The following is a 17,385-nucleotide window of genomic DNA, read 5'->3' as shown; positions in this document are numbered from 1 at the left end:
ATAGAGGTCATCATGATCAGATTTCACTCTTAGATAAATATCTGAGAAGTCGCAGAATATGACAAGGATCCGTTTGTAAGTTTAGTACACCTGGTAAAGGCTTGTGACAAAGTGCCAAGAAAAACGCTATCTGAGTTACAGTTACATGGTGTAAATGGTACATTGTACTAAGTTTTTTCACGTGGTTATACAATAAATTAAACATGCCAAAATTATATTCTTGGTTTCATCCTTTATCCAAGTGTAAGTAAAGAATGTTTGTGAATGTTTAACTTCATGACTGGGCTACTTTTATATAGAGGCTAATGACTCGACATCAATTACCTTAGTAGTATACCATAATGCAGGACACATCCTTACGGACAGTATATAATACTATGCATTATGGGATGGGTCAAGTGTTTTATTTCTAACTCATCTCTCAGATCCATAAGTTAAAATTGTTTTAAACACTGTCTTGTATACATCTACTTAAGTGTTTTGACTAATTTCTCTCTAATCCCATATAAATTTATTCAGTTGATTTCCTACCATACCAGCTTTGTTCATTCTGTTGTCTATTTCCATATTAATTTACCATCTTCAATAAAAATTGTGCCTAGGTAGCTGAAATGTTTTACTTGTTCTATAGGTTCTCCATTCACAATGCAGTTAATATTTTCAATGCTTTTGCCTGTTTTCATTGTCTTTGTTTTGTTATTGCTAACCTTCATACCAAATCTATTACAACAGTTCTTCAATTTGGTCAGGGAATCTTGTAGATTGTACTGGATTTATTTAAAAGTATAACATCATCTGTATAAAGTAAAGAACTGAAATTAACATCTCCAATTTTGATATCGGATTTAATATCACTTTCTTTCATAATGTGATCCATATAGATAATGAATAACAGGGGATAATGTACATCCTTGTCTGACATGAGATTTAACATTAAACCATCTTCCTGTACTTCCTTCAATTCTAACTGCTGACTTACAACTCAAATAGAGACTAATTATTGCTTGATGTAATGTCCCATTGATACTATATAACGGTAGCATTTTGAATAGATTTTCTCTTGGTATCTTGTCATATGCCTTTTTCAGATCTACAAAACTTAAATATTGATCTTTGTTATATTCTCACGATTTTTCAACTGTTTGTCATAAAGTGAAAATCTGATCCTGATAACCTCTATTTAGCCTGAATCCAGCTTGTTCTTCACCAAATTACCCTTCAATAATCCTTCTCAACCGTTTCTCAAGTATACTTGCATAAATCTTACCAGGAACACTCAGTAGGGAAATACCTCTGTAATTCTCACATTCAGTTTTATTTCCCTTTTTATATATGGGTACTATGAGAGCTCTACTCCAATCATCTGGGATTCGTCCCTCTGTATACGCCTTCTGAATTATGCAGTGCATCCACTGTAAGACTTTTATACCTCCATACTTGAGCATTTCTGGTCGAATATCATCTACTCCTGCTGCCTTTCTACATTTTAGGCTTTTGATGACTTTTTCTACTTCATGTATGGATATGTATTCCTGATTGTATGCCTATTGAGTGTTTTTTACCACTGTGTTGTCACTGATCGTTTCATTTAGCAATTTTTCAAAGTAATTACCCCATACATCAAAGATATCTTTTTCTCCAGTTTTCATGTCACATTTATCATCTCTAATTCCTTTTACAGCACTCTTTCCTCCATTTCTGAGCTTTTTCAACAGCTTCCAGAATATCTTGCCACCTTGTTGATATTTATTTTCTTTGTTCTTAACAAAGTCTTTCCATGACTTGTTTAGATAGTTTTACACAGGGTAAAACTGTGCTTGATATGCTTTCTTCTTTTCCTTCACTGCCTGTTTAACTTCTTGTGTTCACCATGGAAGTTCTGATTTTTCGATTCTTTCAGGCAACCTCAACCCATGTCTCTCTGCTGAATTCATCAACGTTTTTTCAGGGCTTGCCACTGAATCTCCAAGGTTTGCTTCCTGTTCTCAAACTCTTTCATTTTTTCTTGAATAATGTTTGTGTATTTTAGTCTACAGTTCACATCTGATCGCTGCTCAACTTTTATTCACTTTAAAACTTTCTTACATGTTCTTTTCAATGTTGTTAGATCTTGAATGATGGCTCTATCAAGAATAGAACTGCTCCATTCAAGATTTAACAAGAGAACAATATCAAGCAAAAGCACACTTGTACTCTTGGCAAAACAGACATAATATGTGAAGATGCAGATATTAACTTTGCTTAAAAAGGAATTAAAATATAAAGGAAGAGGTCATCATCAAATTCCTGCCATGTACCCACAAGGGGTGTACAGGATATGATAGTACTACATGAAACAATTATATCATTACTAACTTCCTATCTACAATTTTCCTCCAAATTGGAGTCTTGACAAGTAACAGACTGATTACTGATTATCAGATCTTATATTTCTATCGTCTAAGGCACTTTGTACCATATCAGTCCACCTGTATCTTGGTCTTTCTCTCAGTCATTCATGGAAGGCACAAGAAATTCGCGTTCCCCGAAAAAAGCGATGCGCATACAGCAAGGAGGTGACATCACTCGGAGACAGCAAATGGGAGAGCATCATAGACAAGTGGAGTGCGGAAAGAGGGTGGTATAATGGCAGAGGTTGAATCTTAAATTAAAATGAAATCAAAGGAGGAAATAAATATTAAATTGTACTATGTTTAAAGTTATTGTCTAATATAGATGGAATCTTAATTTGTCAAAAACATCAATGTTAAAATATGCTATGTATAAAGTCATGTATCATCGTGTGAACGAAAGTTCAAAGGTTGCAGTTTGACCACCAAAGTTTGACCACGTAACGAGCAGTGAGTAGACATTCATGGAAGGCACAAGAAATTCACATTCCCCGAAAAAAGCAATGCGCGTACAGCAAGGAGGTGACGTCACTCGGAGACAGCAAATGGGAGAGCATCATAAACAAGTTTCATAGACAAGTGGAGTGCGGAAAGAGGGTGCTATAATGGGATTTAAAACTGATTCACAGAGAGGTTTACCTCCTTTTGCTTCTTTTTACTTTTTTCTCCTGGTTCCTGTGGTGTTTCCCGGTTGCGTGTACCCTCCCCATGGGTCTCCTACTTGAAGTTCCCGAGCGGATCAGCATGCCTGATACCCGACAAGACGTGTGAAGATGGCAGAGCGGCAGCTTATTTCCCGTTGCTGAGCGACGTAAAATCGAAGAAAATGTAGCACAAGATGATGGCAGTGTTTGAGTTTTAGACCATCGGTGTGGGTCTAACTGATGAGAAAGCAGCAAAGGATTGCTTTGAAGGTAAATCGTGTTAGAAACGTCTACGTGAAAAGTTCGTAAGCCTAGAAGAAACAAGTGGCTAATTCGGGACGAGCTCGTGACTCCCGCATGGTAGCAATCCATCGTATAGAGGGACAATCTATAACAAAGAACAGACGGAAGGATCAAGAAATCATCTAACAAGGTGGTAATTTATAAATCTTCTTTTTTTGTGTGTTATCTATTTGTGACGAAGGTGTGAAATGGACAGAATTTAGAAAAGATGAGAGAGAGATTTTTTAGACAGTTTCCCGTGTTATGTTAATCGAATTGGACTGGTAGTGTACGTTCATAAGTTGTCTAGACCAAGTTTAATGTATATGGGTTGTTAGTAGCAGTAATCTAGTCTAATACCGACATCCATGTTTGTGATATAGATGAACATAAGATTCTCATGAGTATGTTTGAATAGCTTGTCTATTTGATTATTATTACCCTGCTTTACTTGTATTTTAGTATTAACCTTGATTTGCTTGATTATATGTGTTGTTTAAATTGTAATGTTCTTAGATAAATAATAAATAGGTTTTTCCATGTATACCTGAGTTTGTCTGAGAAAGAGATTGAATTTTACCACTTACGAAAATATCGAACCTATGTTTAGAGAAAAAAGGGGGATTTTAGATTGTCAAGTCCATGACTGTATACTGAGAACTCAATCTACCTAACTACTTAATCTATATAAGGTATTACTTGAATTCTGGGAAAGTTTCTTCGGATAAGAATTTCTATCCTAGAGTTCTGACTGGCACACCGTTAACAAATAAACTTCGTCAGAGCTCGAAGAGAGAAACGACCCCAGAAAGTCAGTTTAGAAGCCAGATCTCAGTAGGTACACAAGGAGAACAATAGAGGTAAAATATTTAAGAAAACAACGACGTAACAATATGAAATTCAAATTTTTCTTTCTCAAGAAAAAATGGTAGTCACTTCCAATTTCAAATCCTCTGTACACTCTAGTGTCCTGCACCAGTAAGAAAACATTATCAACAATAACATAGTCAGTGAGACTCTTCTTTTTCCTTGCTCCTTCTTTCCATGTGAATTTGTGCATATTTTTATGTTGGAACATTGTGTTACTAATAATGAGTCCATGTCCTGAGCAGAAATCCAAAAAGTGCCATTATTATTAGCTTTGCTCTTTTCTCCAAAGTTTCCCAACATATTTTTGTATGTCTGACAATCATTTCTTACTCTGCTATTTAGATCTCCAACAATAACCAACTTTTCCTTTTTTGCTGTGTCAGTTGCTTTCTATAAAGCCTCAAAAAATTCCTGCACTTTTACCTTAGTAGAACCTTCTGTGGGACCATAGGCACAAATATGTCTCATTGTCAGTTCTCCATTCTGATATTTGCCCACATCACTCTACTTGATATTGCCTACCATTAAAGAAGATTAGCCTCGTATTTAGTGTTGAATATACTATAACTACTCCTTTTCCCTGATTGTTATTGCCTGAATATAACATTTTGTATTTATTGCTCAGAAAGAAATCACCAGTTTTGGTCTTTTTTGTTTCAGTCACCCCTATTATGTCGATCTGGTATTTATGCAATTCCTCAGCTAGCTCCATTTCTTTGCCATTTAGGCTTCTTATGTTGATAGTACCGAACTTGAACTCTGGTGATAATGAGTTGGGATGTGTTTCAGGATTTGTTCCAGTAGCTGACTTGGCACTGTTCACTCTGGTTCCCTGGTGAAAACAATGGGGGGCCTTTTTTAACTGGGTGACACCCCAGCTGGCATTAAATTCTGTAATCTTGTACTATCATTTTAAATTGTGGTTTAAGCCAGTAAGAATATTAATTTGGTCATCTAAATCTCAAATTGCCAGCCACATCCTTGTTCGTTTAGTATCCAAATGGATACCTAACAGTGTGCACCATGAGAAGGTGAGGATTGGGTATTAGGACAGAAGCCCTTTTCGGTTCTCTGCATTCCTTTAAAGTCTCCTCTTAATTATGCAGTTTGACTCTTAAGCACCCCTGTAAGTTAGCAGTTTCAGTTATAGATATAGGAGATCGCTTGATCTTAATTTAGGTGTGTAACAAGCACGATATCTTTACTCTTATTCATCATTTACCTGAATCAGATTATAAAAAAAGTACATTAATTCTGATGGGATAATTGGAAATATCAAACTGAGCTCTCTGATTTATGCAGATGATGTTATACTGTTAAATAAATCCAGTGCAAGTATCCAGAATAAATTGAATAACATCTGTAACAAATTTAGTATGAAAATGTGCAATGAAAAGACTAAACCTGTGGAAATTGCAGGTTTTATTCATCTGCATTCTCAGGAAATAGACAACAGAATTTGCAAAGCTGGTATGGTAGGGATATAATTTTATATACATTTATATGGAATTTAAAAAAAATAATAATAATCAAATGTTAAACTAGCTCTACAAGGCTGTGTTCAAACCCATCTTAACTTATGGTCCTGAGAGCTGAGCTAGAAATAAATCGCTGGATCAAAGATTAAAAATGAAGGTGCAGTCATTCCTCGACGTACAACAAGCTTCTGTTCCAATGATCCTATCATAATTTGAATTGCAAGCTGGAAATCACTATAGGAACCTTAAGAGTATATTAACAATTAACCTGCCTGAATGCTAAAATGTGTTGGTCTGTTTTGTTATATTTTTAACCAATTTTATGCTGTTTAATAGTGAAATAATACAGTGCACAAATTACAACATGAAATTTCTGTATAAAGTGTTGCACTGTAATAAATAATGAAACATGAGTGCATAGTGCTTCTCTGCACTTGCCAGTAAAATAAGCAGTTGGAAAGATATGGAAATTATTATTGATATTTTTCATCAAAGCTGGTGCTTTATTAATTGGACTATTCATCAGAAGAGATGGCCGGAGGGGGGGGGGGGACTAGATAATTAACAATTCATCATATTTAGAAACTGCAACAAAGCTTTTTAGGATGAGTCACCAGATGCATAACTTGTGAATGATCAAGGCTCATCAGGGATAAGGTGATGTCATGAGTGGACTTTAAAAATTTGTGTTATGTCCAACTTAGTCTGCATGGGTTACCTTTTCTTATCTGCATAAATTTCTCTAGCATCAATTGCCTCTTGTATCATTCTTCTGCTTTGTTAAATCTCTTCATGTTGAAATACATTTTCTCAAATAACTCAACTGCCTTAACTTCTTCAGGAGTTGGTAAGGTAGTAACTCCTGTTACTGCATTAGTAACAGAGGCAAAAGCTTTGCCAGTTTTTTTCACTACAGTCTATTCAACAACTTTGCTAAGCAAAGACCATCTCAGATCTCTCCAGACAAAAATGGGTAGTCAACATCTCTAGATGCCCATTAGCTCATAATGAAATCTTTGTGCTTTCCAAATGACATAATTTTGGTATAGTTCCAAGAAAATACCATATCTGGATTTTCTCCACAATGTTGAATGCAATTTATTTCTGGTGATGACTCCAACAAGTTCCATGTAGAAGTCCCTTCAATACTACTTGCAGCCAAACTTCCCTCATCTATTTCTTTTGCAGAAATAACGCCTTGCAATCTGTAAGATGCGACAACCATCTCACAGTTACCAAAGCCAACATGGGCAAAGTTGCCTTTCTTATTGATACAGCAGACTATAAAAGAAAAATCTCTTCTACTTTCGGATAGATCTACATATCAAGAAATAGAACACAGTCCCAAAAAATAGCCAACTCACAAATCTCAACTTACTGCTATGAAGTCATCAGTCTTGATGCAGATACTGCAGATATACTAAAGACCAACTTTGCTCATACCCCTCCACTTTTTAATATACCTAAGATCCATAAAGAAGGTGTGCTTCTTTGTCCAATTGTAGATTGTGTTGACTGTCCAACTTATTTCATAGCAAAGTTTTTATCACGACTGTTAAACTTACAAACCAGCAACTCCTGGTCCTTCATCAAAAACCCCTCAGATTTCCTACTTAAGGTGAAGAATTTATCATTCTGACTTAATGGTCAGTTTTAACATTGAATCTTTATTTACTATCATCTTACTTGAAGATTCCCTTCAGTTGCTTTCACAAACTTTCTCACCTGACACTGTCAAATTATTTGATTTTGTCATCCATTCCACTTATTTCATCTGCTAAAGCAAACTTTATAAATAGATAGAGGTTACTTCAATATTAAGCCCTCTCTCACTGCACCTGCCAGTTTTTATCTAAAACACTTAGATTCTTTTTATTTCCATCCATCTTCAGCCTTCCTTTTTTGGGTATGCTACATTGACAATGTTTTCATCATCTGGCCCCACAAGGAAGATGCCTTGCCAGCCTTTCTAACAACAATAAACAATATGCACCCAAAAATAAATTTCACCATGGAAATAGAACAATAACCTGACTTTTCTAGGTCTCACTCTCCTGTCCTTCTTCAGATGAACTAATTACTTCCATCCATCATAAACATACCTTTGCAGGTTTACCTACAGTAACAGTCTACCTGCTATCTTTCCAAAAAATTAGAATCATAAAAACTCTGCTTCTTTTTCATATTGTATACTCCAACCTGCAAAATCTCAAGTAGGAACTTCTAAACATCTAACATACGCAGCTGAATGGTTTCTCACTGTGGACTATACAACATGTTTTTGATTCTTACAAGCCTGTCTCTAACAACCCTGAAACACAATACAGAGAGTCTCAATCCATACATTTCAGGCATTTCTGAACTGATCTCCAGAATCCTCAAGAAATACAACCAAGTACTGACATTCCATTTAACACACTTTCCTCTTAGTTTCCTTCTTTTAAAGATAAATGACCTCCATCCTCACTTCCTGACATCTACCAAGTCCCATGTGACTACTACCTCTCCTACTTTGGGCAAACTGGATGTTCCGTGGAGAAAAGCTTACAGAAACTAATCTTACATATTAACAAGAAATCTGATAAATCATGCCTGGAATCGACTTCAACCACAAAATCTTCTGTTCTAAGTCACACTTAATCTACCATTGTCACTTCAAGTTTGAACATTTATTTAAAGAGAGTGCTGAAGCCTATCCTTACTGAAAACTGGGGAAGTCAGATCCCATTGGTCATCAGTAGTTTTTAATTACTACATCTCTTCTGCATCATGTTATTCTTTACTATCATGCACATTGTATTTTATAATAATCCATTGTTAACACTCTAACATTCCACCTTGTATTGGCTAGCTTAATAGCCCTGATGTTGACTTGTAATATTGAGGTTGAAATATTTGGAAATGAATAATTTCACTTGTCTATTACATGTAATATTTTCTCATCTCTGTGTCACAAATATTAGTAAAATGTTGAGTGCTAAATATAACTATGAAAGGGCTAAATTTAAAATACTCATTTTGCTGGCAGTCATTCCTTCTGTCAGTTGCAAAAATTGTTTGGTGCAATTTCTGTCCACCCATGCCCTTGCCTTCTCTCTCTCTCTCACACACACGCGCACATGCGACAGTACTACAACATGAACCAAAAGATGAATGTGATCTCTCTTGACATCATTCTTCTCTTCCAGATCCTGCATGGATGACCAAGGCAAATCACATTCATCTTTATTTGAAATATCTCGCACATCTCATGCCAGAAAGGCAGAAGAATCATGATCTGGATGAAGACAGGTTTTAGGTCCTGATGGTATTCTATCAGTTCTGTTCAAAAGATGTTCTTCAAACCAACACTTTTTCTTGTTTGTCGTCTTTATACTATATTATGTTATATTAGTTTCACTTTGGTATTGTCTAAGGTAACGGAGAAGGTTATCGATAGTTAACTGCTTCAACACCTGGAGAACTGTTAAGTAATCAGTGACCACCATTATGGATTCTATCTCAAGGAGATCTTTTGTGAATCTCAAGTGGCAGAATATATATATATTGGTGGTCACTGATTAGTTAACGGTTCTCCAGGTGTTGAAGTAGTTGACTTTGGTGACCTATATATATATATATATATATAGTGTGGGTGTCTATATAGTGTGTGATTTATTTCTGATGGCTGTACTAGAAGGAAAAAAAGAATCAAAACTATATTTTCATAAATAGTAATATTCAGCACCTGCATATAAAATAAATGCAAGTGCAGCTCTATGTTTTTAGAGATAAGCTGGGGATTGCAATGATTGCCTTTTTTTTAATAGATAATGTGCAGTGGTATTACTATAAAATAGAAAGATCAGTCAATAATTATCTCTTCGCTTGTGCAGAAACTAACCCATTTATAAAATCATGCAGAATAATTTTAAAAGCACATGTTATATATAAACTTGAAGTAAAAATACCAAAAAAAAGCAAAAAAAAAAACATTACTTTTGGGATATTTGCTATACCATGAAGATAGTTTACAAATATTACTTTTACATGAAAATTGTACTACTGAAAAAATTTGAAATTTATCATATATGTTTCTAAATGTGTAAAAATGTGCCTACCCACCAGAAGTTGAAGGGACATGTTACAAGCTCAAATGAGCTACTGCTAACTGTGTAACACCTGTGAAACATATCCCAGCATGAACAAGTTAATAATATCAGTATTTCACAGTACAATATATGTTACAGTAAAATATATTTTATAAATAATTAAAGCAATGTATATTTTACTTGAAGATACTTAACAATGCAGACTTGTCACTGAAAGAAGACAGCAGCAATTATTCACCATGGCTCTAAATTGATCAGTGGGTTTGTTTTGTTACTGTTTTACATATTAATTTCACATGGTTAAGTGGTATTATCACAGTGAATCAACTTGTTATTTCATGTAACATTGAATATTTTACAATGATATTATATTTTAATTTTTAATATTTTAATTACAATTATAATTTAAAATTTAACAATTGACCAATACAATGTTTGGTCAATTGTTTTAGATTCCTTTTCTTCATTTCTTCAGTAAATAAGAGGTAATATTTCAGTTAAAGAGTTCTCTACAAGAAGTCGATAGTGAATATTGAATCTGAAATCTGAAACCTTTGTATTCTCTATTCCTTATAGGATATATGTATGTGGAGGTCTCATAGTTATTTTGAATTCCTAAGTCTGTTAGTGAAATTTAAATTGACTGTTTTACCATTCAGAATATTAAAAAAAAATTAAATAAAACATTTTAAAAATAATTACAACATTAAAAATATTAAAATTAAAAGAATGTTTAAAAATAAAATTCATAGGTATGCAAAAGTTTCTGATAAGTTTCATGTGATTAAGTCCTTACAGTGTGGGCATTTTAAGATGTTATTATATTGGTTATAATCATAAATGTCAATTTCTAATTTACAATTATGTTATTTTAGTTTGTCATGTGGTAGTTTATTTATTTATTTATTTTTAACTTTTGATATCCAGTAGCTGCATCTGAATGTCGGAATTGGACATGTGGAGTTGATGGTGGTCCTATAGATGAAGGGGAACATTCTAGAAAATCTTCCATTAGGCAGGAAGCAGCTGGTATGATATATGTATACAATCGCAATCTCATTTTAACAATCATTTATAGTATTATATGCATTGGTGGGTGTGCTTTGTGAATGGCAATCTTATTGAGTAGCATTGATAATGGAATTGTTTCCATAACAAGAACATAGCATGAATGCTATGTTCTTGTTTTGTATAGTATTTGATGTTATCTTTCGGAATTGAATTTAAGTGCGAGTCAGAGAATGAAAGATTTTCTTTCAACTCATATATATAATTCTAGAATGGCCATATAATTGTCTTCTGATTTAGAAGTTGGATATATTGATTGATTTAACCCTTCAGTTGTGTCTCTTGTAACTTTGTAGGCAAGTGTTCTTGCCACAAAGTGTTTCTGGTGAGTTTTTTACAGGGTATTTCACCATTGCTTTCCCCAACCCACCCTCAGTTTATCTGAGCTTGACCCAGCCATAGAGCTGAAAATCAGGTCTATGGCTGAGGAATAAGTATTCATGGCTGTAAATCCATGTGTGTTCATGGGGCTGATTTGCCTGTTCTGCGGGATGAAAAACCCTGATTTTCTAGGCAAAAAACCCCCTTTACCTCTGTATGAGACCTGCTAACTTACCTTTAGTTGAAAGAGACCAGATAAAGGTTCCTCATGTCATGGATGGGAATCAAACCCAGGTGTTTCTGACTGAACGGCTTCATCTATACTGACTGAGCTACTGAGGCTCTGTTGAATATATAGAATGTTAGAATTTATAATTGCAATTTTATAAAGAATGTGAATGTCATATCTCATCAGAGAGATAAAGAGAATCACCTAATATACAGAATTAAATTTATTGTATATATTGATTATAAATTATAAATAATTAATTTTTTATTCCTGTACCCCCCCCCCCCCCCCACGAAGGATCATATCAGGAATTTGATGATGATTATTTTTTTATATATTTGAGCTTCTTTTTTTTGGATAAACAGAACAGGCTGATTTTGAAGTCAATGCACCAATCACAGCTACAAACCTCAAACATTCTAACCAACTAAAATAAAATTATATAATAATATATTGTTATCTTACTCTCCACAACTGACTATACCTTTAGTCAGTTGTGGAGAGTAAGATAAAACAGTATATACCTTTACTAAAGGTATAGTCAGTGACTATACCTTTAGTCACTGACTATAACTAAAACATTGGATATGTAGAGCAAGGTGGGGCAAAAACTACTAATGCAGTCGATTGATGGGAATAACAACTGGTCCTAGTCAACAGGTATAACATAAATGGCACATTCTCTTGACAGGATGGCAGAGGAGTTACAGTTTTAAGATTGATAAGTACAACACTTGCTCTTATTAATATTAAGTGCAGGGCTTTGCACCAATCATTCCATTAACACTTTGTATTGTGTTAATGGAATGATTCCCCAGTGGCTGGATGAGATTTGGAATTTGGGGATTGATGGTCAACCATGGCCTGAAATGGACGAATTACAAGTAATGCGAAGAATGCATAGCACATTGCTGTTTTCATAAGGTGCATGTGGACATGGTTTTACCACTGTACATGGCATGATCAAAGCACCTGCTTTTTTCAGCTGAAGATTTATCTAGTATATTTGTTTTTCCCTACCAGAACCTTATGTTTTTCATGCTGCAAAACAGGCTGAAAAAGTCTGTTTTGCAGGATGAAACCAACCAGAGAATATGCACAATTTTAAAAAAAATCATGCAGTGGCATCATAGTCATAGTTGCTTTGCCTGTAATTCAAAATAATGTAGGGTAACTCAGACCATATATGAATTATCATTATCAGTTTCCTGTTATGCACCCTCTAGTGTTGTACTGGCTGCTTTGATGGTACTACATGATTAAGTTTACATTAATATAGTTCGCCCACCATTTGTAGATCCCTCCTTGGAATTTTGCCAAGAATAGTCGATTCATGCTGAAGGGGAGAAAGAAATGAAGGATGTACGAATTGGTCGCCAACATGCGAAATTATGTGCTTTCTTGTCTGTCGCTGTACTAGTAGTAGCTTGATTTTTGTTGTCGCTTATTTGCATTTTTTTTAATTATTAATTTGTATGATGGATCCACTACAGTCAACAAGTTCTGTTGTTAAACATTTCAGTAGCTCTTGCAAAAGAATATTGAATAATGTGCTCACATTCTGCGAAAAAGAATCGTCAGAAGGCTATCTTCTTTTTCCCCTTTCTCAAGTCATAAAACGTGCAAGTGCAATTGTGGGCGTATCGGGGTCGACTGTTAAAAGAATTCGTAGGGAATCAAAAGGTGAAGGTAAGCCAAAATTTAAATTTCCTAAAAAAAAGCGCCAGAGAAAGAAAACCATCGAAACCGTAGCTTTGAATGATTTTGATGTAGACATTATAAGAAGAACTATTCACGAATTTTACGTGGTTGAGAAAAGAGTGCCAACTATTCCGAAATTGATTCCTGTGCTTAAAGAAAAAATTAATTTTCTTTGGAAAAGAGAAACTTTAAGGAAAATACTTCATGAAATCGGATTCTGTTTTTAAAAGTCCCAGAATAAAAGGAAACTTATCATGGAGCGAAGTGACATTGTTTTATCTAGAATGCAGTATTTAAGAGCAATAAGACATTTTCAGGGAGGAGAGAAGACCGATTGTGTATCTAGATGAAACTTGGATTGATAGTAATTTAACTTATGGAAAATGTTGGCAGTCAAAAGAAGAATGTGAAGTGCTACAAACTGGAAATGCCTCGCAGCGCATAATAATTTTGTGTGCGGGTGGAGAAATGGGTTTTTTACCAAATTCAAACTTACTATACAAAGCCAATTCAACTATTGGAGATTACCATGGGCAAATGAATTCTACGATCTTCGAAAAGTGGGCAGAAGAAAAACTGATTCCAAACCTTCCTAAAAATTCTGTTGTTATAATTGATAATGCTTCATATCACTCTATTCAATTAAACAAAGTTCCAAATTGGTCTAATAGGAAGCAAGTTCTTATGGATTGGCTCTCTACAAATCACATTTCTCATTCCCCAGATATGCAAAAAATTGAATTGCTTAATTTGGTCAAAAGAAACTCGCCCACAACTAAACTATTTAAATTCGACATGATGCTCAAAGAGCATGGATTTCTAGCTTTGAGGCTACCACCATATCATTGCGATATTAATGCTATTGAGTATGTTTGGGCAGAAGTGAAAAGTTTCATTCGCCATTGCAACGTAACTGGAGATATTGACATGTCAAAACTTTTTAAGTTTCGACATGTCAATATGTTGCTCTCATGTCACCTCATTGGAAAATATATATTTGGACAGAGACGGAATTATCGCAGAATTATGCGAACCTTCGGTGATCAGTTTAAGTGAAAGTGTTGGCGATTCGGACACCGATTCAGATGACTCTGAAGATTAAAAGAATTTGACAATGGTTTTTTTTCCAACATTTTTTTTTGCATGGGTTAGTTAAAAGAGTCACAACAATCATAAATAATTAATCAGTTTAGACATTTGTCTCAGTTCTCTCAACTGTTAAGTTTAGAATATCTAAGTTCATTTGAAATAATTTCTGTTTTTCTGTATAATTATTTTTATTTTATAGAAAACTTTCTTAAAAATAAACTTAGTTACATTTTTGTTTTATGCTATACCTTTTTTAATTTTGTTAACACTACGTACATTTTTCCAACTGTTATACAAGCAAAATAGTTACACTTTAAAAACAGCAATGTCGTAAAAGAAAAGCTTAATTTTCCGACCTGTAATAATAAACAAACTTATCCCAGAAGACAGACTGATTACCCTATTATCTGAATGGATTCTCCTTTTTCTGACATGCACAGAAGTGTCAAGGGACCTCTAATCGGTGGGCGAACTATACTAATCTCTCAACAGTTTTCCTCCAAATTGGTCTCTATTACTTGTCCACGCTCCAGTACTGTCATACTAACATTTTGTTCTTCTAAGACACTTATTATTGAATCAATCCACTTAGACCTTGGTCTTCCTCTGGGTCTTGTCAAGTTCCTTCCTAATGCCTTCTTTTTTTTAATACGATTCTGCCATTGCCATCTGTTCAAGCTTCTAATTTTTTTTTTTTTTTCAGAACTCTCATATCTGATCAACTACTTAATTTCTTACCATTTCTCTGATCCATAACTTAAAACTGGTTTGAACACTGTCTAGTATACTGCTCTTTTAGTGTTTTGGCTTTTGGCTAATTTCTTTCTTACTCCATATAAATTTATTTAACTGGCTCACTTCATCTGCTTTATTATTCTGTTGTGTTGTCTATTTCTTTTTCTTTTCAAGGATTAGGCATTTGCTTGTTCCAGCTTCACTGGTCTTTCTATCTTGTAGCTGGCCTCTCTCTCTCTCCCTTTAGTCTATATTTATCCACCTCTTTTGGTAACCAATATCTTTTCATTCTAAATAGATGCTCTTTCCATTTCTCTCTATATTCCTTGATTTTTTCATTTATGTTGTATATATCCAGCTCTCTTCTGATGTCTTCGTTTCTTATGTGGTCCAATTTTGTTCATCCTTTAGCTGCTCTTAAAAATCTCATTTCTGCAGCTTGCAGTTGACTTTGGCCACTCCCAGCCCATATAATAGACTGGGAGTGGCCATTACTTTATCAAATTTTAGTTGAGTTTCTCGTTTTTTATTTTTATTAAGTATACTTTTAATTGTTCCATAGATTTTCTGAAATTTCTTTATTTTTTTATCTATATCTCTATCTTTTAGATATGTTATTATGCAGCCTAAATAATTAAAGTGTCACTGCTTCTGGTATTTATTTTCTGTGACCATTTTTGATCAAAACATTATCTCAATCTTCAAATGGCATGACTTTTGTTTTCTTTTGTGAAATTTTTAAATTGTATTGTTGATTTATTTTGTTTCATTAATAAACTGATTTTTGAAGGACATCTTCATTATCTTATAATATAATATACCTTGTTTTATTGTTGTTTTCCATATTTTAATAATCTCAATATATACGAGTGTGTCCTGAAAAGTTGTGATAATCACCATGAATGAATTGAGGTAAAACCATGTAACTTACACATTATTCTACATATTCCCCACCAAGTGTTATACATTTGTTACAATGCTTCTGCATCATTTGCAGTCCTCCGAGAAAAAAGTCTATCCCTTGTTGCACAAACCAGTCCTCAGCTGCAGATGTGACTTCATCATCTGTGATAAATTTTGTTCCTTTCAAGTGTTTCTTTAAATTTGGGAATATGAAATAGTCAGATTGGGCCCGGTCTGGCGAATAGGGTGATGCAGACATTATCTGTTGGGGTTTCATGAGTAGGTGCATTGTCTTGCAAAAGCAACATGCATCTGCTCTGTTTTCTACAATGTTTTTCCTTCAGTACCACCACCTTCAATTCTTTTAGAGCTGTTGAATAACCTGCTGCTGTAACAGTTTCACCTTTTTTGAGGTACTTGATAAGGATTACACCATTCATTTCCCAAAAGACAATGGCAAGAACTTTTCCTGCTGGATTTGGAACTTCTTTGGCCATGGAGAACCTTTGTCTCTTCACTCCATTCATTGTTATTTGGTCTCTGGGTTATAGTGATGAAGCCATATTTCATCAACAGTCACAATGTGAGCCAAAAAATTTGCACCTGATTTCTCAAAATGACCCAAAATCCCTTGAGGTGACAGCACACATTAATTCTTTTTGTTGGCATTGAAAAATTTGGTGACCCACTTCACTGAGAGCTTCTGCATGTCCAGATAATGACCCCAACTCATGCTTTGGATATTCCCAGAGTCGGCAATGTTTTTGGTTGGTATCAAGGATCATGGCATGCACTGCATCGATGTTTTCAGGTGTGATCACTGTGAAAGGTCTTTCTGACCTGCAGACATCTGTTGTCTCAGGATGCCCAGTTTTAAACTTGATCACCCATCTTGCAGCTGTTGGATATGCTACGGTACAGTCCTTTAAAGTCTCACATGAAGTTTGGTGAATCTCAGTTATGGACTTTTCATGTAGCACGAAAAACTTGATGATGGCCACACTTTTATCTTTGAATTTCTTCAAACCTCTGACATGTCTTCTTATATATCCTAAAAGGAAAACAACAAATCATTACAATTTGATGAAACATGAGGTTTTAAGATATGTTCTTTCTTGTGGTTATATCAGTTGCTTTAATATCATTTTTGTTCTAGGTGTTTATCAGAACTTTCCAAAAAAAGGTGGCAAGATATTCCGGAGGTTGTTAAAGAAGCTCAGAAATGGAGGAAAGATGGCTGTAAAAGGAATTAGAGATGATAAAGGTGACAAGAAAACAGGAGAAAAAGATATCCTTGAAGTATGGAGTAATTACTTTGAAAAATGGCTAAATGAAAGAAGCAGTGATGACAGCACAGTGTTAAAAAAAACACTGACCAGGCATAGAATCATGAATACATATCTATAATTGAAGTAGAAAAAGCCATCAAAAGCCTGAAATGTGGAAAGGCAGCAGGAGTAGATGATATTCGACCAGAAATGCTGAGTATGCATATAAAAGTCGTATACAGTGGCTGCACTGCATAGTTCAGAAGGCCTGGACAGAGGGTTGAATTCCAGATGATTGGAATAGAGCTCTCATAGT

At 34.6% G+C, this 17,385-nt stretch overlaps 1 protein-coding gene across 1 annotated transcript in view; it reads left to right on the top strand.

Moving 5' to 3' along the window:
- The window catches only part of pcx (pecanex), a 621,557-nt gene that overhangs the window by 106,391 nt on the left and 497,781 nt on the right, over nucleotides 1-17,385 (top strand). Inside the window, exon 5 of the mRNA XM_090398640.1 lies at nucleotides 10,683-10,784. Coding sequence (XP_090254766.1) covers nucleotides 10,683-10,784 — 102 coding nt within the window. The remainder of the gene's footprint in view (nucleotides 1-10,682; nucleotides 10,785-17,385) is intronic.

The sequence above is a fragment of the Typopeltis vanoorti genome, chromosome 10 (assembly GCF_054136105.1).
Source record: "Typopeltis vanoorti isolate ZY-2024b chromosome 10, IOZ_Tvanoo_1.0, whole genome shotgun sequence".
NCBI classification, from domain to species: Eukaryota; Metazoa; Arthropoda; class Arachnida; order Uropygi; family Thelyphonidae; genus Typopeltis; species Typopeltis vanoorti.
The sequence above is the reverse complement of the archived record's forward strand: the minus strand, read 5'-3'. Positions and strand labels throughout refer to the sequence as shown.